This window comes from Vanessa cardui, chromosome 9 (genome assembly GCF_905220365.1).
Source record: "Vanessa cardui chromosome 9, ilVanCard2.1, whole genome shotgun sequence".
NCBI lineage: Eukaryota > Metazoa > Arthropoda > Insecta > Lepidoptera > Nymphalidae > Vanessa > Vanessa cardui.
The window spans coordinates 14,086,002-14,110,730 of NC_061131.1; the positions used below are offsets into that span (position 1 = coordinate 14,086,002).

A 24,729-nucleotide genomic window follows, 5' to 3' on the forward strand; every position below is an offset into this window, starting at 1 on the left:
CGAATTCTAATTTGTTTTGTTCCCCATCTGACCTCGTTTTTCAATTATCACTACAAATAGCATAACTATTTATTATTTAAATCGTATCGCAGTGCTACATTTATTTAACAAAATAAAATATAATATTCGTGTTTCTGTAAATGTTAATTAGTGTACCTAATTAATATTCGGCGTTACAACTGTTTCCGTAACATATTGTAATCTGTTAACTATGTACCTACTTATGTTTCCAACGAGGTAGATTTATATGAGTATGAGATTTATTACTATAAATCATACGTATTAAAAAGTTATTCATTCCAATTGTAACGGATTTTTGTACGTGAATATTTTATTAAAAATTATGTTTGCTTTTAAAATTAATTAAAAAACTAAGAAAATCTTTACTTACTTACTTCTTACTTACACAAACAAAGAAAGAAAAAAATATATAATTATTATTTACAATAGTACATTGATTAGACGACCCTTGATGTATCTGGTTTCAATCCAATAACCTGGAGTAATCAATCTGGAAAGTTTTCAGGACAAGAGTATCTGTTTACCAGATGAAAGCGTCACTTGCTTTGATTCTTATTTTTCGTCGTTTATGGACCTTTTGCCGATATTTTAGAGTTCTTTGGTATCAATATCTTCCTACAAAAAGATTGCCTCTAAAAACATAATATGACTTACTTACTTAAAATAACCTGACATCTGATATGACTTACTCAAATCAAAATACAGCAATACTAAAAATTGCTGGTGGTTATAGGTGATACTTACTACTTCGGTAAGTACATGCAACACACCGTATATTCTTCCACCATATATCGCCTATGTGGTGAGCTAGCACAAACCTTCCACCAAGAAAAAAATTCTGTCATACGGCTGGCTCAACAAAACACAGCTTTAAATTTTAAATTTTGGAATTGTCTCATCAGAAGATTTATCAGAACATTAGCCAGTTAAAAAGATAATACAAAGAGTATCTATCCATATTCTAGATTATATTCGCGTCACCCCATCATTGACACCCCATTTATCCGTACAAAACGCGTCGCTTCCCTTTTTCTGCGAATAACCAAGGTGTGTAACGCTCCCGCAGCGTTGGTGTTTACCGATCAATATAAGCCTACCCGGCCTACCATAGAGCAAAGGTGAATAAATATTCTGGCCGGGAGCATTTTATCCTAAGCCAAATCTACATTAGGCAATAGCTATCATTGCGGCCAAGTGCAAGTTTTTCTGCTACACTACTGTATGGATATGATTACGATAAAATCACGAGTTACTTAAACTCTATCGAGATGTCATTTTGGGCGAAACTAAGACACAAGATGGTTACCTCTTAAAGATCGACCAGAGGTAAATAACCTCGGTACTGAACAGAGTGTATTCACAAAGTGAATTATATGTATATTTCTTAAGTCATCTATAACCATTCTTGTTTTTTGTAAATTATTGTTTTTTGGTAGAAAATGAAATTATTGAATGAAACCTTACATACATGTTTCATCAATTCACATTGAAATCAAACCTGTCAAGAGTGCCCTGTTAACGATCAAATTTATTAGGGACATTTGTTTGTCAATACCATAATTTCGACAAATATTATCAGGTATGACGAAGTTATATTCATAATGTCCTCAGTATCAAATGTTTTGACAGTAAATCTGTCAGCATTTCATTACTCCATTTCGCTTATTTTTTCATATAATATTTCCATAAAAACTAGAATATCATGATTAAATAAACTTTTTGATATTTTTGGACTTGCGTTGCCACTTTGTCCTCCATGATGACTGTCACCCTTATGCCATCAGTTACTAGAATAGAGCGAAATCAAATTTAATAACTCGCCTTTTCCTCTAGACGAAAGACATATTAATTGATCTGACTTTGATCAGCGTTTCAGAAAGTGGAGAATAGTTGCTTATATGATATCAATAGGAAGACTGAGATTCTGTTTGAAAAAACTCGATAGAACACGTTCAAACGTGCTTGACGAACAAGCCGTCAGTAGTTACACCAGATCTCGCGTATATCTCAACTCGTCATGTCTTTCAGCCGCAGAAATATTGAGAATATCAGCATATCTGGTGAATGTATTTGAATTTAGAACAGTTACATTTTTTTTATAAATTCTCATCCAATTGACACGGTATCATAAGTCTTTCATCTATTGAGTTTTATTATAAGACGTGCGAGACACCGCGACCTCGCTCGCGTATCGATTCATCGCTTGAGTGCTTCCACGACATTGGAATTTTCTACAACTTTACTATCTCTAACGCTTATCTATGACTAACTTAGTATCACTTTAATGTGTAAGAGTTACCCAACGTTTTAAAGTATTCTTTCTTCAGCATAGTTTTCACAAACCCTACTGGGTTTAGTTTAAAAAGAGTGTCACTTATTATATTCCTTTATCTTATACTTCTTTTTACTTAGTAGTATTATGTTATACAGTACATTTACTACATTCTTGGAACGAAATTCTTTTACAGTAGAATGGACTGGGTGTAATCGTCACGTAAGAAAATAAAGTCATGCCTCTCCAGGCGACCATTGCCTCTCTTTATCTTTCTCCCTGTCTCTTTCTATCATATAGGGTTTAGAATAGTATTATTTAATCTTACTTTTAGAATTATTTTAATTTACACAGAATTTTTATTTTTTGTCATCTATATATTCTCGAACGCTGTAAATTTATTTCATTGTGTCTTCATCTTAAAAGACATATACACACATACTCTACGACTCATCTCTTTTTTTTATTAAAAAAATATTTGCCATTCGATTTAGATTGAATAAAAGAATATCCATACGAACACACTATTGCATTTTTAATCTAAGAATCTATTTTGGTAACACGTACTTCATCTATACATATAATAAAATTGGAGTGTCTGTTTATAATACTAAAATAGACCTTTTTTACTCAATGCATATGTATGGACACACGGTAAATATACCAAAATTAATATAATAATAAACATTTTGTAGAACATTTGTCTGTCTTTCTGTCTGTCTGTTCCGGCATTTCTGACCTACACTGGCAGATAACTGATATAATAAGGAGTAACTTAGGCTACAATAATATATATTTTTTTGTTAAATTCAATCGCGTACAAGGTCGCGGGTACAGCTAGTCTATTATATATTTATAGCCCACACTTATCAAACAAACAATAAAGACGTGTGTTTACAAAAATATTCAATTTTTATTCAAGAGGAACATTATGTTACAGACACGCCGAAAATATTTCGCTATGTTTATATGTATATCTGTCTGAAGACGTACTATCATGTGGAAGGATTTATATGTGATACTTGGCATAGCTATATCTATTAGCTGATTTCGTGTATTATATTGTCTATTTTTATCGCAAGAGACCTTTTTGCTGGATTTTTTCTTGTTTTTGTCAAAGATAAATGTATATATAGAAGATTCTTTGAGATTCTTATTTCGAAGTCAAGGTCAAGAAAAATCGTCACATTTCCACTGAGAGCAAATAATTTATGTCATAATTATATTTCTGTATGTGTGTAATTCATTCATAGCGTTGTTATAAAACTTTGGATTGTTGATACTATAGTTTTATTCCGTATATTGAGTGTCAATAATCTATCACCGGTTTGGAAAGACAGAATCGAGTTATATGTGATTTCCAACAATTACATTTTGGATACAACAACAACAACAGCCTGTAAATTTCCCATTTCCGGGCTAAGGCCTCCTCTCCCTTTTTGAGGAAAAGGTTTTGGAACATATTCCACCACGCTGTTCCAATGCGGGTCGTCGGAACAGAAATGTGGCAGAATTTCTTTAAAATTACACGTGTAGGTTTCCTCACGATGTTTTCAAATACAAATCAAGCACACGAAAATTCAGTGGGTTTGAACCCGAAATCATCTTTAAGATGCACGCGGTCTAACCATTGAGCCATCTGTGCTTGCAATTCTAGATAATTGTAATTATTTTTTTTATTTGGTACAGCATGAAGCTTGACATCCAAAAGTCGTATCTTATATCAACTTTGGCGTACTAATCTTTATATATTAAATGTAAGTGATCATTTTAAATGGTGAATCAACTTGAGTTTGTCGTTAGCAGTAGTTGACTATGATGGTGCTTGTGGGTTAGGGCGCATTGTAGCTTCTATTGGTAGCTCCGTAGAAATAATGATTGGCATTTTCTGTTCATACAATGTCCTTTGTTTATTCATTTATACTAGAAGCTTGATCGATTATTATTGACGACTGGAAAGAGTTAATACTGAACGCAATTGTATTTTCATACTTAACTTAGCGCTATTGACATATTATATTTGAAAATATGCATGAAGTTCATGACGATAAGCTATTAACTCCAAATTTAAATCCATTGTAAGTTTGTAAGTTTATTTTTATTTGTTTATGTTTATTTGTAAGTCACATTAAGGACTATATTAAGACCAATCGTCAGTATACGGTTTAACAAATCCGCTGGAACATTCGCTATAATTATAACTACTTTAGAAGTACTTCAATTATTTACTCTTAGCGTACATAAGAATTAACAACATTAAATGCTTAAAGATATATACCAATATGAACTAAAACTAGTTACTGTATAAATCTTGACCGCGTGGAATGGTGGCAAGAATGCTAGCAGCATTTCCCTGTTGAATCGCAATTCCGATCCTCTGGGCAAAAAACGAACCAGCCCTCCTGTCACCAGTGGAGGCAATGAAGCGAGGTGTTATACTTTTGATAAAATTATACTATATTATATAAATATAAAATATTATATAAATATAAAAGAAGTACTTATAATCGATATCTATTATATAGATCTTCTAAATCTTTTCTAGAATCTTATAATCTAGATAGATTAAGCGTGATCATATTCTTGCGAAGCCGGAAAAGTAGATGGTCTATACTAATATTATAAAGAGAAAAAAAATATATATTTGTTTGTAATGAATCTTTCACTATTCGAAAGCTACATTATCCACCAGTAACATAGGCTATATTGATTACTATAAAAAAAAGGATCCTTACTAAATCTTAAGAAACCTAACCCAAGGTTGTAAAAAACTAATGGCCACCCGTGCGAAGCTGGGACGGGCCGCTAGTATAAATTCAATGTATGAAATTTTAAATCCCTTATGAATGACCAGCCATTTATTCAGCACGATTAATTGACTACTGTTTTCAGGCATTAAATGCAAATGGATTATTTTAAAAATATGTTTTTATAAATTATTTTATTCATATTCATGTTTTATTAACGTAGTTTTATGTTACGTTCACAATTTTAACTGTTAGTATGATTAATATTAACGACGACTAAAATGTCCTAATATTTTTAAATTTCACAATTTTAAGAACACAAAAATACTAGAATATTACACACAGTGCAATGTTATCTATCTTTCGGCAGCAAAGACAATGAAATCCATAATATTGATATTCAGCTTAAGAGAACCATAAAAAATTTAAACGTTTTCCTTAAAATAAAGTTAAGCTTATCTATATTATTTATTTTTTATTTGGCTATAAAGCTTGTTCGTGAATACTAAAGGGTATAAATTATATTTAAATCATATAATGGTTTCTATTTATAGCTTGACCCGTGCTGGGTCGGGTCGTTATTAAATAACTAAAGCTCAGTACACGTGACTCAAGTAACGAAACCCAATTTCGTTATGATATTTTGTTATATTCTTATACTAAATTAAATATTAAAAGAAAGTCAACGACATTCATAACAGCTACTGTAAATTTGCTCTCCCTTTGAGAAGGTTCGGAACATATTCCACCTCGCTGTTCCAATGCGGATTGAGGGAATACACGTGTGGCAGAAATTCTATGAATTTAGACATGTTGGTTTCCTCACGATGTTTTCTTTCAGCGCCAAGCACGAGTTGCATTTCAAACCCAGGCAGAATTTAAACCCGCAATCATCGGTTAAGATGCACGCCTTCTAACCACTGGGCCATCTCGAATCTCTCAAGAAAGTCAAACAGACAATTATTTCTAAGAATAAAATATTTTCACGGTGACGTTAATATCAAACGGGCTTTTAAAGAAAATTTCTATTTCAGCGAGTGTTTAACAGTCGGTGGAAACAATTCGGATAAACTAGGAATTACAAATTCTTTACATTTTTAATTTGCAAAGGCTTCTGTATCTCAAACCAATACTGAAGTGTTTCTCAAATTTATACATAGAAGAGTCTTAGGAAGTCTCTTTATGTAATATTAAAATAACCGCTTATAATTTACCTGTTTACACCAAATTGGCATTATTTTCAATGTTTATTTGTCTGTCTTTTTGTTTGTTGGACTGGACCAATTTTGATGGGACTTTCACAATAAGGTATAATTTTATTTTAGATTTATATAGAAAATAAAAATAAAGTCACCTAACAATGACCAAATAGTGTCTAGTACCTCGCACTATACTTTTTTTATCAAACGCTGTTCACGTACTTTATTGTTCTTGTATCATGTATCTGTGCTGACGTGGTGAATCGAACTACTACGTAATAAATTATTCTGCCTACATACGATAAGGTGAGGAATCAAATCAGATCTCATAGATTCCATAAAAGTGGAACTGGATGTATTCTCTTCATTTGACATTGTTTAGAGCAAAGATACCGTTTACCATAAGCAAAATATTCTTAAAATAAGTAGAATCATAAAAGCAATTTTGAATTCTCATATTGCACTGTATTAAATCTTAATCTACCACTAGTTCGGTCAGTAGATCTTACTGAGAAGAACTGGCAAGAAACTCTATAGTTACTCTTTTTCACTTTAGCTACAGGGTATGTCAGTAAAGCATTCACCAGACAATTTAATCATCTGCATTTAATAAATAACTAAATAAACCATCCAGATCCGATCCCCCATCCCTGCATTTAAACCTGCATTAGTGTAGAAATCTCTCTTTAAAACACTCATTATTAAATAATTATTACGCGTAACAGATACGGTAATTAAGAAATTAAATTGAAAATTAACGCAGCGTGAAGTAATTAAACGGTACGACCGGCAGTAAATATATATCAATTTAATTGAATCACCAAAACCTTCGTGACGGTTCGGTAATTTTACAAAAGTTTTAACTATTTCGAATTTACAGTGTGATAGTTATTATGTGGTATTTTGTCACAGAGTTAATAGGGGAAACTTAAACTTCAACTTAAAAATGTAACATTCGTTTTATCATTTATTAATACTTTTCGATCATTATCTCTTTTGCGGGACTATAGAGGATTTGTCCGCCGTATAATAGAATGTTCGTAGCCCCTTTTATCACAATGATTATATATAATATCTATTTTGCAATTACAACTTCTGAGTTAGGTAAAATTAGGTTTAATATACGTAAACAATTCATAATTATTAATGTTAAAATACATATAAATAGATACGAAGATTAATGTAAGCTACCAGAGGAAAAAGTGAATCATCTTTTAAAAATAAAAAGCATGTATTTTGGTTGTAAAATATTGAGAATTTAAGGACATTTTTGACCAAACTTCACATAATTTTTTGTTTTTAAAGAGATTTGCCAAAACAATATTGAAAATCTTGAAAGCTAGTCCAAATTAAGTTTCGTAGATGATGTCTCATCCCTTCCAACACATAATAAATTTGACGAGTGCATTTTGAAGCAAAATAAAGTAAGCTTTATAAACAAAGTTATTAGAAGATTGTCCATAGGCTCACAACGTGACGAGGAGAGCTTAGACGATTAATATTATTAGGCGCTCGTCTTGAAAACACAATACCTTGAAATAGGTCAAGGTCACGGACTTAAATCCTTTCAAAGATTATTCTACAACAAAATACTTAGTCAGTCCTTATTTATGTCACATTATCAAAATGTAAACAAACAACAAACAGCAGCCTGTAAATTTCCCACTGCTGGGCTAAGGCCTTTTCTCCCTTTGAGGAGAAGGTTCGGAACATAACAGCCGAGTAGTTAGAACGCGTGCATCTTAACCAATGATTGTGAGTTCAAATCCAGGCTAGCATCACTGAATATTCATGTTCTTAATTTGTGTTTATAATTCATTTCGTGCTCAGCTGTGAGAGAAAATATCGTGAGTAAACCTGCACCTGTTTGTCTAATTTCATTGAAATTCTGCCACATGTGTATTCCACTAACCCGCATTGAACAGCGTGGTGGAATATGTTCTGAACAAAATGTAAACCGACTTCAAAAGTACTTCATTCATATCTATCGTACCAAAAGTTGAGCGAAGGATGGATGGCCATTGATTCATTGTCAAACTAAATATTCTACGCTTACTCTTTTCAATCAAACTTATTTCTACCTTTAAAATGTGAATAATATTGTCTTATAAACAGATCGTGATTTTATTTTACGCCTTATTGAAGTTTCCTCATTTATTTCAATCCTGTAGCCGCCGTGGAAAATCACCATAATTAAATGATTTATTTCATTTCAAATAAATGACTGTAAATCTTATTTCTGTCTGCTTTTATATTAAGGAAATTGGATGTTCGTGTTTTAATACAGGATGTATGTTTGGACTTATTATTGGATATTAAGAATTAAAGAAGATGAAAAATTCTAAAACATTTTATTAGGCTGACCTAGAATTTAAAGTAAGATTGTGAAGAGATGTAATTATTTACAAGAATAAAATATATTTAAAAAATAATCAATTGTCATATCGAATGTGGAACGAATATTTCCGACTCCTGGCCACTTTTTTTTATGGAATAGTTTGGCGGACGAGCATATGGGCCACCTGATGGTAAGTCCTCACCGTCACCCGTAGTCAATGACGCTGTAAGAAATAATTAACTAATTCTGACATCGTCAATGCGCCACCAACCTTGGTAACTAAGATGCTATGTCCCTTGTGCCTGTACTTACACTGGCTCACTTACCCTTCAAACCGGAACACAACAATACTGCGTACTGTTTTACGGTAGAATATCTGATGAGTGGGTGGTACCTACCCAGGCGGGCTTGCACATAGCCCTACCACCAAGTAGAAGTTTTTTAGAAGCTTTGTCGGATATAGAGTAAATTAATATACACTCGTTTTAAATTTTAGATATAGCATGAAGTCGACCAGAATAATTAGACCACAACAACAACAGCATGTAACTTTCCCACTGCTGGGCTAATACCTCTTCCTTTGAGGAGAAGTTTTGGAACATATTCACTTATACCGATTAGACCACGAATAATGTAAATAAGAGATCTATTAAGCTGTATAGCGACAATTTCCTTGAAACAACAATTATTTCTGTGCTAGTTAAATAAATTGTATTCACGTGTAAGAGACATTTACAATTACGTTAAAATAACCTAAAAGAGATTTTACCTGTATCATACAGGAAACATATACATAGTACTCGGATTACATACATTATAAGGAAATTAGTTTTAATAATAATACATAATTATGTTACGGAAAAAACCTATCGATATATTCAATGATTTCTATATCAACTATTGAAACTAGGAACCGATTTCATTTTAAATAGAAAAAGAGATCCGTCCCTGTCTTTTCCTTTGATTACTATGCCGATATCTGAATTAGGATACTATGCCTCAGGCATCACAATGATTAAAGACGAAATAACCTCGAATAAGAGAACTCTTCTGTATGTGACTCCTTCTGTAGATTCTTATTCGATAAAATTGAAGCCATCAAAACACTAAACAAGATACCAAAAATAGAATCCACGCAGAAAAAAGTTGGTACATCTTTCATTAAATAAATACGTAATTAAAATACTTTTTAATTATGTACGGACATAACTTAAACATCCTAATTAATACTATAAATAGGAACTTTCACGTTTATAATTTTAATTAGAAATCATTAAAAATAAACAAACTTATATCATCCTATATATTTTTTTGTATTTTATTTACTCTTCAAATCTTCTGCACGTCTAAAATACTCAACTGACCATTGTAATTCACTTACACGTTTTTAAGGGTACAAAAAGATAAGGAAAATTAATGATATACCTACGCGTTTATATGTGGGCGATGATTCTCGCTTGCTATAAAAAATCATTGAGTTTTAAACCATTCTCGTCATTGTCTCAGAATAAAGGTAAATTCAAACGTAGATATAGAGAAAAACGAAAGGAAAATAGTGTCCTCGCGGGGAGAGCTTCCGGCGCGCGTTCCGGTTACCTCACTTCCTCTGCATTGTTCCACGACCGACCAATATGGTATTACGTTTCTATCTAGAGTACACTCGCTAGCACAAATATTAACTTTAAAATATACGTAAGAAGCGTTTTCTTAAGATTTTACGCCTCACACAGAGTTTTGCTAAATGCATTTTTAAATTTCCTTGTTAAAAATTAACATACAATATAAAAATATGACAATTTTTTAATGTTAATTTTTTATATTTCAAATCTATTTATAATCGTACATAATACTGTTGTTTACAGTTTAATACTTAGAATCTTGAAGTTATAGTAAAAATAAATCTATAAGATGTTACAGTCCATCGTATTGCATCTACTGATGACAGTAGAGCTAATTCATTTTGTCGTCCAGATAATTGGAATTGCGATTCAACTGCAAAATGCAAGCAGCATTCTTGGCGCCATTCCACGCCCTCTTGATTGAGTAAAGAGTAGAATGACTAGCTTTAAATTTTAGATCACAATGTCGATGCACCATCAACCTTAAGAACTAAGACCCCTATGTCTGCAGTAACACACAAACTCAAATAACTTTATTCAGTATAAAAGCATTACACTTTCTTATTGATGGTCAATTGAAACACTACCACCGGTTCGGAAAAGAAAATACCCTGACCTGACAAGAACCGGCGAAAGAAACTCAGCGGGTTTTTTTTGTTTGTCTCATATATTATATAAACAATTTAATATGAAATGAAATAGCCAAGAGTTTGGAGGAGAGGGAGGAGCCACTGGTTTACTCAACATTTCCACTAAAACATGACACTGCTCAGTTTATTGGGAGCAGTACATATATATGTAGATGTAGATGGTTGTGCACCACCTACACATCATATATTCTGGAACCTGTAGAAACTTGCAAAATGTCTAACAAATAATGTTTTAATAAATTAAATGAAATATCAAGGTGTTCTCGTCTGTGTTCCTTATACATAAATTGTTTTATAATATACAGAAAACTTATACAAATTTATTTGATATGCATTCTCACTTATTAGGATTAGATATTTAAATCAAAAATTTATAAGAAAAAAATGAAATACTGACTGAATTGAGTTATTATATATTTTATATATTTTTTTAAGAAAATTCAGAAAGCATGATTTGCGAAGATGTAAAAATAGCCTGATAAATGACATAACATAATATAGAAAATTGGGTCAAACGAAACCACTTCATAACGTTAACGTTAAATAGTAACTTAATTTATATCTAATTCCATCTCACGAGTACATGTCTATAGATTCCATCAATACCAAATAGAGCGAATCGTGATTGCCTTTTTATGGTACAAAAAGGTGCTAAGCTATAGAAGTCCCTGAAGTATAAACGTCTATAGAGATAGGTGCTTTACGACCTTCACTCAACTAATGGGTTTAAAGAAGTAGGTTATGGGTGCTATTTGCTTATGCGGCATGAATGCGACTTATCCTAGTGAAATTAAATTATTATTATAAATCTACCTAACATAATTTCATAGAAATGATTTAGATAATGATATTTAAAGACTGTCTGGTTAACATAGATCGGTTTCCCGAATCAATACGACGTGGGAACCTTCAAGAGCCTACACATTCCGTAAAGACCGGTAACGCACGTACAAGCCCCTGGTGTTACATTGTACATATGTGGGCGTTGGTAGCTTATTTCCTAGCTCTCCTGAAGCTGCTCCTTTACCACCTATTCTATAAAAACTATTATATTTTTTAATTATCAATACTATATTACTTTACAAAGAATTGTACGGAAATCGAGGTACTAACAAAATAGAATAATACTAATTTTAAATTATTCAAGTAGGCGTTTACTTCTGAATTATCATTCGTAATTTTATATTATACGCAGTAATGTTCGCAGTGTCATTTCTACCGAGTAACCACAATGACACTTAAGAGATTTTCACGTTTTCAACAGTAAAAGTATTGAAGTCTGATTCAGAAACTTATCGTTAAGGTTATTTCATCCTGTTTAGTTTTTTTAAGTACAATTCGTAATTTGATATTTTCGAAATGTATTTTTGACAAAATAATTATGACAGTTGTATAAAATGCATTATTAATGTACTAGTTCTTGGCGTTTAAAATCGTACGAACAATCAACAATCTTACGATGGTATTTTGTAAGTTAAAATGGCTGCAAATATACTACCCGAACGAATAATAAAAATCTTTCACTATAAAACTGTTAAGGTCAAATGTGGAGATGAAAATAATAATTAAGAGGACAGAGATATCTGTTGTATTATAATTTTTAATATTGTGAATATATTTTACATAGATTAACCTTAGAGTAAGCTCTAATACCTTTGTGTCATTTGAGGAGAAAATATTATTAAACATCGAATATAGACAACATTATTCATAGACAATATTTAACTTTATAAATTCCCTACAGTCTTGTTAGCGCTTAAAGGTGTCAACACCAAAATTCTTAGTTGGTCAATATTATCAGCTTACAACAAAACATAACGAGGAAACTTCGTTCAATATAAAATTACCAAAGGGATGTAGCTATCGATATCGATACTAGTTTTAATAGTTCGATAATATCCAAGGCCAAGCCTATAATTGCTAAGCCTAATTGCTCTAATTGTCTAAACGGTGACTTGTTTAGTAAACAAAATATAAGTATTTAATAATCGGTATATTATATTACATTTTTATTAAGCTGGTTAAGTAAACTAGTAAATAAAGTAAAGCAAGTAAACCTGATATTATATGGTCATTACCGCCCGAAGACAGTGGCACAGTATACAATATTAGACATCTCTTATATTGCCAATATACTTCCAACTTTGGGAACTAAGATGTTACGTCGCTTGTGTTAGTTACACTGGCTCAATTAACCTCTTAACTTGAACATAACAATACTAGGAATTGCTGTTTGGCGCTAGAATAAGCGTTTAATGTGTAGAACTTGCTTAAAACCTTACCACGGTGTCCTTCTATGCCGTTAAATTAGCGATTAGTCTGTACTCTTTTCCACGAATTTAACGGATGTTCCCTTGTGACCGCTTCACTTTACATTTAATTTGTCCATAGAGAGCTTTAGCTCGCTACCAGAAGTTCTGTAATTTGCATTGCCCTGTTTCTTTAATTCTTATAATTAAATTTATGTCACAAAATTTGCCAGAAATAGATCGGTATAGAAATAAGACCCTTCACGCCTTAATCCTTTATTTACTATCGTGCTTGTGAACAATAAAGCAATTAAATAAATTAGATCCTGAATCAATTAATTTACTTCTCGGATATTTAGTGATACAAAACGTTACGAGGATAACTTTAAACTTAAACGAATATTCGTGTACATCAGCATAATTATCATCATTATTAATATCGTTATTAAATAGTATAAAACAAAGTAGCTCACCGCTGACTGTCCCTATTTGTGCTTAGATCTTTAAAATTTCGAAACGGATTTTGATGCGGTTTTTTTTAAAAGACAAATTGATTCAAGATTAGGGTTGATATGTATTATACTTGCACAATGTGGTAGAGAAACAATGATAATATTTAAGGTTTTAAAGTGATGTCTATAATTAACAGATTTTTAATATCAGCATTGCACATCGACTCGCTAGGTGAACTAAAATAACGTGACCAAAAGTGTTGTTAATTTTTGAGAAATATCAACAATGGATTAATCTGAAACTCGTTACATATATGTATATGCACCATAACAAGTTATCTAGTTATGTTAGGAAGTGGTTTTCAACCACAATAAAATTTTGCCTTTGCAATCATGTTAGTATTTGAATTTGATTTAGCAATGACCCAGTCTATGGGTGACCAATAATGTTCGCCTAATTCGTGTTTGACAATATTACGTACCTCGTAGAGCAAGTTAATATGCCGCCAGATGATAACAGATATGTACCGTGTAGATATAGAGCTGATCCTTTGTGTTTGTCCTCAATAGTCTAAAGAGGTCACTCGATTACTACAGCGAAGGCTGCCTGTCAATCATTGTCAACTTCATAAACCCTGCTTTTAATTTTCAACCTTGGATTTCAATTTTTATTGAAAAATGGTTCTTAATGAGCATTTGGTGGTTTTTTGTTTCAAATAAATATAGAACATCATAATAACAAATCAATTTCATGAGTTTTTTCCCCGTGCTCCTCTAGACCGAAGTTTCAATTTTGCAGTGGTAGATTTTTCACTATAAATAAGTCTTTTTAACATTTCTATATTAAATATAGATTTTCGACAAAATCAATACCTTATTTTCCTTCCCGGAAGTTTCCATATTTTGACTATCTTCTACTCAATTTTTTTCTATCCAACTAACTTGAATCGCTTTTTGTAGTAGAAATTTTACAGAAAACAATTCCAGTTCAATGAGATTCACAAATAGCCTTTCTGTTACAATTGATTACAAATGATTTTTGCTATCCTTACCAGCTCCAAAAAGTTATGAATAAAGCAGATCTATTAGCGCATATATAACTAGAAGAAGTTAACTTTAGAAGAAATCACAATACTAAGAGTAATTAATAGTTATATTAAGCGCATTGTATAGTTTCATTTCATAAATCTAAATGGGCCTAGCGTTTAAATGTCCATTCAAAAATCGCGTAGCACTATTTTTATATACATATATACGAGTAGATAAAAGTTTTCTTTTCAATAACAAAAGCACTGCAGAAACCCTGTCCTAATCTTGAAACGTGACCTCCGGTGCTAGTTCAAGAACAAAGTATTACCTAAAATGCTAATGTCGCGTGATTTGTGAACTGCCTACGGTATTAAAGATTAACATCTTATTACAATGATTAGTTAGCATCAGTGACCGTTCTGACTATTGACCTAAACTACGTTCATACTAGGTACCAAAATTGGTAATGATGGACTCCCTTCCGATTTCTTCAATCAACTGTACAACAGATTTTATGTATAAGAATGTCCATTGTGCGCATATATTAGGCAACCTACATATTAATAGGATATAAGTATATATGTGCAATCTTTATTTCCGACTCCCAGAACCTGAGGATTAGCAAACCAACAAGACTGGAGAAATTTCTGGTGTAGTATTAACGACTGCCAAAAAATGTAACATTAATAGTATATTATTACATTACAGCATATAATATTATGTATATATATCATGCATGTTACATCAAAAAGTTGGCGCATAATGACGATATTAACAATTTATATATTAATACCATTAAAAGGCTCGTTTGGTGTGGTGCCAAAAAATAAAATCACAAAATCTGGCCTCGGCAGGTGGCGTTATAATGCAAGTAAAACTTAAGTACCTACTATTTTCTTATAAGCCGTAACCAAATAGATATATTTAAATTTTCGTTTTTTTTTTTTAATAAGTAGTAATTTATATTTCTGTAATGTTTAGTATCAATCCAACTGAAACATTAGTCGTCTTTTAAGTGACCACAAAAATAATTTGAAGTTATTTTTAGACGTTTATCATATAGACTAAAAAATTATATATCATTTTGTAAAGAGAGGGTTCCGGGTGTTTCTGTGTCTTATTATTTAAATTTTATTGTGTTTTTTTATACTATCATGTTTTACAGAATTTATTTCTCAATAACTTGACAACCCATTTCGATAATTAATTACTTTAACGGTCGCTTAGTAACTCGCCAACTTCATGATAACTTGTGTTAATAATTATTTGACATTATATAAAGGTTAACTTGCAATTCTTTGATAACGTCAATTTATGTGTTCGTTACTTACAGAGAAGGGCATGTACCTTGGCTCACCCTGCGAGTTCAAGTGCAATCCGGAGCTGGTGCACGTGTACTGCGAGCCGAGGAGCAGTTCCTGCCAATGTGACCCCAAGCACCCAGTCGCACTTGGCGTCGCCAAGGGATGTGCGAAACGTAAGCCATATAACACCAGTTTCCTTATAAATTACAACACAATTAGAATAAGAAAACATTTATTCGTGTACAATTGTTGTACTACATTGGTAGAAAAAGCATATTATTCAATACAAGATTTTATAGATGATAAAAAAGCGTGGAGCTAATACCTGTTGACTTCCACTCAGGATATATTAATTTAAATAATTGCATTTAACTAACATGACTTTGTATTTTTAAATGTTAAAAAAGAGTAACTACTGAGTTTCTTGCCGGTTCTTCTCGGTAGAATCTACTTTCCGAACCGGTGGTAGCTTCACTTAATTGTAAAATGTGGTCAAAAGTGCTTGTAAAAGCCTACTTGAATAAAGTTTATTTTCATTTAGATTTTTGATTGTAACAAATAAACATTGCAGACATCACTTTATTTAGTATTAATAAAATAAAACTTGACTCTTGAGTTATAATAACTATATCAGACACACATACATTAATGTAATCTTGTCTTGTGCCAATTTGCAGACCTTAAAGTTGCCGGTAAAGATTTACCATCAGGTTTTTCTTGTTTAGAAACCAACGCTTATTTGTGATTTAAAATTGATTAAATATAAAGTAAATGTTAAAAATATATATTACAATGATTATAAATAATAAATTTCATTGTACACCAATTAAAGTTATACATGACAGTAAGTCGAGGAATAAGTACAAGGTATTTTCAAGCAGTCTTAAAGTACAGGAAAGAAAAAGGCGGTAGAAGTTTAGCTTACTTAGGTATTCACTCTAAATCGTAATTCGTTAAAGTTCTATTTTGTAAGAACAGTACGTACTATTTAGAACGATTTTTAATGTTAGAATAATAATTTAGTAGTAATTAATTATTATAAACGTATTAATAGGTTGCTTAACTTTCAGTTGATTAAATTATTTCAGAGAGTACTTTACTACTCCAAAAGTTTTCGTAACCTACTGGAGTACCAAATCTGTTCCTGACAGTTTATTCGTGTCGCATTATGTGTACTTGTGAGTTCAATTTTCAGCAAATAACTACATACTTAGTAAAGTTCATACTGCGTCAATCTCGTGACTACTGATCGCGAACTCACATATTCGACAACTAGTTTGAATCAATAATAAATATTAAGTATTTCTCTCGAGTTATTCTGTCAAGAAAAGCCGTTTGAACAAATCTGATCTTCCTCCTGTTGCTTTGAAGGGTCGTTCCAAGTAAGTCGTGCCAGGGTGCAACTGATTATACGCAAAAAATATATTATAGACTGCACCTAAGACTTAAATTATGAAACGGTCTAGTAAAAAAATACATATGCAGAATCACTAAAAGAAACTGGTATGTATCACTTGTAAATATCCTACTTGGGCCGAATAAAATTTTTTCACGAAGTTTTTTGTCAACGCCTCACGATTTTCCTGCTTGGGTTTCAGTCCGTAATATTCGTTTAAAATGCACATGTTCTACGTACTTAGCAATTTAGACTCATAATTGAGTTTGGGGTAGAATATTAATTAAATCATGTTATGTTTGGCATAGATAATACTATACTCACTGTCTCTACATTATGTATAAGAAGAAATAAAATTAAATTGGTGTCCCATTTATTTTCTTTTACTACTAAAACACTGCGATATACCTACAATAGAAATATTAATAATTACAACACGCATTATAACTTTTGAGACAAGATTATTTTATTAGTATAAACACGAATGTACCGCTTATTACTATAATCATACGTACAACAAAAACTATCACATTTAAAGATTTTTCTCAGTTTTATTTATTTCGGTATGGTTCTACAATATAAAGTAAACCTTGAAATTAACATGTTTAGATTCTTAAACGTACTGACGTAATGACTGAACTATTTCTTTCCAGCAAAGAAATTGGGTGAACAATGCTTCTACCAGCAGACGTGTCGCGCGTTCGACCTCCACGCGTCCTGTGTTCAAGTCAATCACAACGCGTTCTGCCAATGTGATTCTGGCTACCACACTACGAGTCACTCACGTCCCACCCATCGCGTTTTCTGTACTGAAGGTATGCCAAAAATTATTTCCACCATCACAGTTCATTATTATAAATTTCCAAAGTTTCTATAACCTGCAAGTTCGAGCCAAATGATGCGACTCAATCTGATATCAAAAATCTCTTTACTCAAATGCTTATACACATATTATAGACTAAGACTTCCTCTATGTCAAATTTAAATATTGTCAGTTGAATCGTGAACAAAAGAATAGTTACTATCAGTTGTATAATATTAGTTTTTTTTTCCCTTTTTTTAGACCTCGTGCTGCTGACGGCCGACATGCCGACGCTGTTAGGAGTAGCCTCGGGTATATTCGTTCTGGCCGGATTACTGTGCATGGTACTGCACTTATACACGAAGGCTCGATACCACCCGGCGCACCTGGCTGATGCCAGACTCACGCCACCCTGTTTATATTCGCTGAATGATACTGGTAAGTGCAATACACGTATGACAATTTGTTACTTTTGTAATAACGTGACTTATTAGGGTTAGCGCAGTAGTGTATGACGACCTCCGTGGTCGAGAAGTGTGTATACACCGGTTTTCATGGGTACGCCACTCCGAGGTCCCGGGTTCGATTCCCGTCCGAGTCGATGCAGAAAAAGTCCATTAATTTTCTATGTTGTCTTGGATTACTTCTGATTTTCCATAACACAAGTGCTTTAGCTTCTTACATTGGGATCAGGATAACTGTGTGTGATGTTGTCCAATATTTATTTATTATTTATTTAAATCATCACAAGATTGTAATCCAGCCAAATATAAATTCTAGTATATGAATTTCAAATAGGTGGCACATTGAGCGCGACACGTGCTTCGTCCCGCGCTTCGTCCCGCAGCGGCTGTACGAGCGGGACGCTGGAGCTGGACGCGTCCCGGAGGGAGTCCCGTCGAGCTGCGTCGCGCGCAGGTGCGGCGCGCACGGCGGCCATCTTGTTAATCTCGCGCCACCTGAAGGCCGTAAGGGACGGCGGCGCGCACCCGCCCAAGTGCGCCGCCAAAGGTGATCCGGATGATGTATGCAGCGCGGCCCTTTATGCACGAATCGGTGTTCGCCGGGCGGCGCAACCTCCTCTAACGCCTGGAAAATTATCCTATCAATATAGTCGTGTTGCAATAAATGAATAAAGAGATGAAAATAGCGTTTTAACATACCACAAGCTGTGTATCAGTGCAAGGTGTTCGAGGAGCGTCAGCGTGGGGTCGCATGATGTTCCACGTCGCTCGTGTCCGTTAGATGTCACGTTTTGGTGTTAGCGGCCACCGAGCGACGGTCGGCGAGTGCACTATCACTTATCAAATCAAAAATTCAATTAATGACAAAAAGTAATCTATTTAGACAAAGCAATTACTTATAAAACATAGATATTATTAAAAAATATTGCAGAAAAATCCTTATTCTCACAAAAAGAAAAACGTTTTATTCAATTAAAAATAACACAAGAAAACAACAGTATATCGAAAAGAATCTGAAACGTGAATTGATAGTGGTGTGCAATCGTTAGACGTAATACGCTCTTCGTGTGGCGCGAGCAGGATGGCCATCGTCCTTTCTCTCTTCTGTGTCTATCAGCTTTTGTATCGTCAACGAAACTGAAGGTGGCGTAAGCCTTATTACATTACTTATTACCACAAACTCTTTACAACTAATACATTCAATCTCTAACGATCACTATAGCACCATACAAAATGCTTTATGCTGCAATCGATTACTTTCTAATTTTCCTTCTATTTTTAATAAAATATGATAAAGAACACAAAAATAATATGTATGTTGTGACAATTACTGAAAAACGCGACTGCTTAAAACAAAGGAACTACACAAACAAAGCATTATCGAAACGTCTTGAATAAATTCGCGACGTGGCGTTTTATCTTGCAACAATTAGCTTGAAAATTTGGCTCCGCATTTTGCAATCAACCGACGTGACTTTAAGTTAAGGTTAGCCCAAGCTTCAGTTTCACGCAGAGCACGACGCTTCCGCTTTCCGTCTTCACGTGTTTTGCATGGGAAATGCTTCAATCGCACGTGGTATATCTATCGAGTTTTAATAGCCTTTAATGGATAGTCTTGCGGTATTTTGTCGTTCAGTATTACCCATTTCTAAGAGAGCTTGAATCTTCGTAGATTTCTCACTTGATACTTCAATTCACAATTCATCAGTTAAAATGTTTGGTTTGAATTTGACTCCTTTAGTGATGTTTTGATACGGAATGAACGCCTTACATGTTTGTTGTTGCCTACTCTGTATATATCGTGTTGTGTTGAAAAATATATGATGAAATAAACAATAATAAAATAAGCTAGTAATTTTTAAAATTTACAAGTATCTACGCTTTTAAATAATTAAATTAAATCGAATGATCTTACAAGAATATCACATAACTCCTCATAATGACTGGATTTTAAACTATTCAAAATTTATAGCGATTCGACCAATTGATGCGTGACTTTTCGCCTCGTTTAGGTTCGCGACGTCCAAGTTTAAGCTCGGTGCAGAGCAGCTCATCGTCAATCAGGAGTTATAGCGCTAAGAGATGGGAAAGGGAAAGGGAGCAGAAGGAGAGAAGGCAGATGAGCATGCGTCTCGCTCAATTACACGACAAAATGGCGGCGGGCAGAGATCTTCCGAAACATGCGCCCACGCCATCTCCGCGCTCACCAAACAACTCCACCGATGGGCTGTTACCGGCTGTGTGTGAAATCAGAGAAGTATGGACATTTCTCACTTTAACTTTATTGTAATTAACACGGGATTTTATCTCTATATTACAAACTTAAAATGAATCTATATAGTTATGAATCTTGATGTAGAAATATATACCTATAATTGGAATTATGTGTGACTCGTTTGTCTAATTTAAAACACAAATCTTCATAAATATTTACTTAGGTGACCTAATAACATTACACAACGAATGGATAACTTAAATTTGAAAATAGCAGTTATGCTAGTTTTTTTCGCCTTTACATAACGTAACAAGCAATTCAAGTCCATGACTTATATCATTTAAAATATAGTTTAACAGACAGTTAGTCAGGAAATTTACTGTTAAATAAAATATATAACTATTCCTTGACGGCCAGACAAACATCGCAATAATTGGGATTTATGATTAAGGAAAAGCAATAAATAAATATAAAGTAAACAAAATAATAACAGGCCATATCGTATTACATATTTATTTTACATTTTTTCATAATTTATTTTAACACCCATCTAAATTTAGAATGTCGACAAATTTTGCATACGACCTGTTTATTTTAATCTACCGTCAATGCTCTTTGATATTGGCTAACAAATTAAAACGCCATATTAATATGTTCATCTGTCTATCACGATATTTTAATTTTTAAAATGATTCATTTTCTTTATTTTCGTATTCTTCGTGAAATTTTTCCAGCTTGTCACAAACTCAGATCAGCAATTGCAAGGCGTCGATGGACCATGTTCAAGTTCCTCGCTTTACTGACAGCAGCGGTCTACGACCATAAGGTCGATAGACTCCCTGTCATCGGACGGCAACCCAGCCGTCGCCTGGATGTAGTTACACCGTATAACCGGACGATACGCGTATATGAGAACGAAGACTTGAAGTGTGAACGAGATAAGAAGCGCAATAACAGTGAAGTAAGGAGAGTCAGCACTATTGATTTTATTTTTCTTAAACCCCAGGGACTTACCATATCGAAACATAGAATTTATTGTAAACATTTTTTTTTATTTATTATATTATTTATATGAAAGTTCAACGCTATTTTTAAATCACATCGCGATAGATAATAAGATTTCAGAAAGTCCGTAATAGTAAAGATTTACATAGACAGGTTTAAATAATAGTTAGTTGAAATAAATGAGCCACTTCTCGTAGTAATATTAAACGATAATTAATATAAAATGCATGTGATACAAACGAAACGTGTAAATAGAATATGAAATTATCGATATAAACGATATCTTAATATTAACAGCTGGTCATTAACTAGGTAACGATATTATTAAAAGAGATTTCTAGAAACGAAGTGCTTAAAGCTTCTAGTGAGGAGCTTTGCCGATAGCTATAGGTCGAATATATGTATTGGTTAAATAAAATGTAATAAAATCGACTACATTTGTTAAAAAAACGTTATAGTTAGGTATAGATGTATATTTGTTTGTGTATATTTCATGATTAAAATCTAGAGGATTATGTAAATAGCCAAATAAATATTAAATGGGATATATCGAAACTTTAAAAGAAAAGTTAAATATTATAAACTTATACAAAATGTCTGGAGATCTTAGATAAATCGGCTTAAATCAAACTTAAATTCGTCCTAGATTTTAATCATGGTCAAAAATATAAGTTAAAACGTGTAAAGTTAGCGTTATGGTTTGCCTTTGTACAAATTTTGTTACTTAAATGTATGATTTAGGTGTTATTTAAGCCAAAGGTGTTATGTTCAAAGATATGAAACCAAATAAATGTTATTTGTATAAAACGTGTGTTATTTTCGTCGAGGTAAAAATCCAGCCAAGAATACACCTGTTAGTTTTTCGTTATACACTTTGAAGCTAGTGATGTCGATAAAAATGTTTAATAACAGGAGAAAATACATTGGTGTAGTATTAATTATTACTACAGAGTTTAAAAAATTATTTACCATATAATGATTGTAATAAAGTCAACGTTTTCACATTCCTCTTTTGCACTGACATATATAATAGATACCATTACATTACTCAATATCAATTAATTTAAAAGGCTTTTTTACATATTATATGCCTCCAAAGAAAGAAGAACGCAACATTGGATTACTATTTTAGTACAGAATAGTATAAGTGAATCTTAGCCGAAGGCCAGCGAGACTGAGTTCTTAATTGACTTTTTACTTAATTAGAATCTATGTTTTATCTCCCGATCGACACGCTAATAGTGTTGAGAAACCTGCAAGTGTCGGATTCAATTGAATCGGTTCAATGCAATTCTGCCATGAGTATTAAATACTGCGTAACGAAACAAACTCAGCCTTCTCATCAAGACGAACGACATTTCCAGCCCAGCGGCCCAGTGGTTAGGACGTGTGCATCTTAACCGATGATTGCGGGTTCAAACCCACGTAAGCACTGCTGAATGTTCATGCGCTTAATTTGTGTTTAAAATTCATCTCGTGCTCAGCCTTAAAGGAAAACATCGTGAGGAAACCTGCATATGTCAAATTCCATAGAAATTCTATCACATGTGTATTCCACCAACCCACAAAGGAACAGAGTTGAGGAATATTTTCCAAACCTTCCTCTTCCTCAAAGGGAGAAGGGGCCTTGGCCGAGCAGGGGGCAATTTACAGGCTGTTGTTGTTGTGAAATGCTTGTTTTTCTTGGTAATTACTTTATCGTCTAAAAATCATGATCCGATAAATAACGATGACCTAAGCTCATCAAAAACATTTTATTGAATATAGCAGCACTTAGACTTGCTTCCTCAGTGTCAACATTAAAAACCACTACAATACATTTATAAAACAATATGTTACTAGACCAGACAAAGAATATTGTCTCATGTGAAAATATATATTTGATACATAATCATCATGATAGTTATATATAGTCATAAGAATACGAGACTTATTTTTCAAACGAGTTGCCTTGTAAGTACCTACATGCCAAACTGGTTCTAACTGAGGAAAAATTCTTTTAACATGACCTATCCAATTATTCCTCACCTTCAACTATATAATATTGCCTACCATGAGAAATACAGTAGTATAAACCCTATATGAAATATATTATAAAAGATTATTTCAAAACAGAGGCAAAAAACGGAACTCCTCATATTTTATCTTACTAAGACTATACCCATAATTGTAAAGTTGGTACAGAATGCACTATTTCCTGAGAAGACCTAAACGGCCATCTGATCATGTTCGAAGATGTACACGCAATGCTTCAAAACTATTGAGTAAGCTCCAATTGATAAGCAAGAATGATGTATTTGTTTCCTAGATTATTAACATCCTTCAGGCCTCTGAGAGTCCTGTCTGTCTATTCAGCTAGCAGGTTAGGCTTAATGAAACCTCCCCGATGAGTGTTTCCTGAGTTCATTCTTCTTTACTTCACTTCTTTGTTTTTGTAAAATTAACAATTTGTAAAATAATTTTAACTAAAATTCTATATGTCCAACTGTCAGTCTTTAAATTTTGAAAAATATGCAATTACTTAATACCTATACGAATACCTATTTAAATTTTAAATTGAAAACACATATTTCATCAGATGTTACCTAGGCTTATGTAAAATTGAAACTGTTTTTGAAATATGATTACTTTTTTGTACTTTCCATGAGATAGATGAATACTTATACTATGAATAAAATACAGTAATTTTGTCGCTAGCTATATCGGAGGTATCTATATTATCAACTAAAATCGAGATGCTAGATGTTAGATATGCGATACCCACACTCAAATAGAATGTATTAATAAATACCATATATTTTTATACAACTGGCATATTTCGTAGCAATGAAGTATTCGCGTAAACTAACCTTTGCAGCTGTTTACACTAGTTTAGTCTCAATGATTTATGTGCTTGTTCCATTTGCTTTAGTACAAGCTCAATAAAGCCAATGACAATCTATTAATGTTATTGTGACTAGGTTTTTT

At 32.9% G+C, this 24,729-nt stretch overlaps 1 protein-coding gene across 1 annotated transcript in view; it reads left to right on the plus strand.

The window, feature by feature from the left end:
* LOC124532644 overlaps positions 1-22,539 on the plus strand; it is a 65,300-nt gene extending 42,761 nt beyond the window's left edge. Inside the window, exons 3-8 of the mRNA XM_047107668.1 lie at positions 15,910-16,053; positions 17,930-18,091; positions 18,340-18,516; positions 18,877-18,996; positions 20,555-20,799; positions 21,492-22,539. Of these exons, the coding sequence (XP_046963624.1) occupies positions 15,910-16,053; positions 17,930-18,091; positions 18,340-18,516; positions 18,877-18,996; positions 20,555-20,799; positions 21,492-21,560 (917 nt within the window). The 3' untranslated portion in view covers positions 21,561-22,539. The remainder of the gene's footprint in view (positions 1-15,909; positions 16,054-17,929; positions 18,092-18,339; positions 18,517-18,876; positions 18,997-20,554; positions 20,800-21,491) is intronic.
* Positions 22,540-24,729: the final 2,190 nt, after the last annotated feature.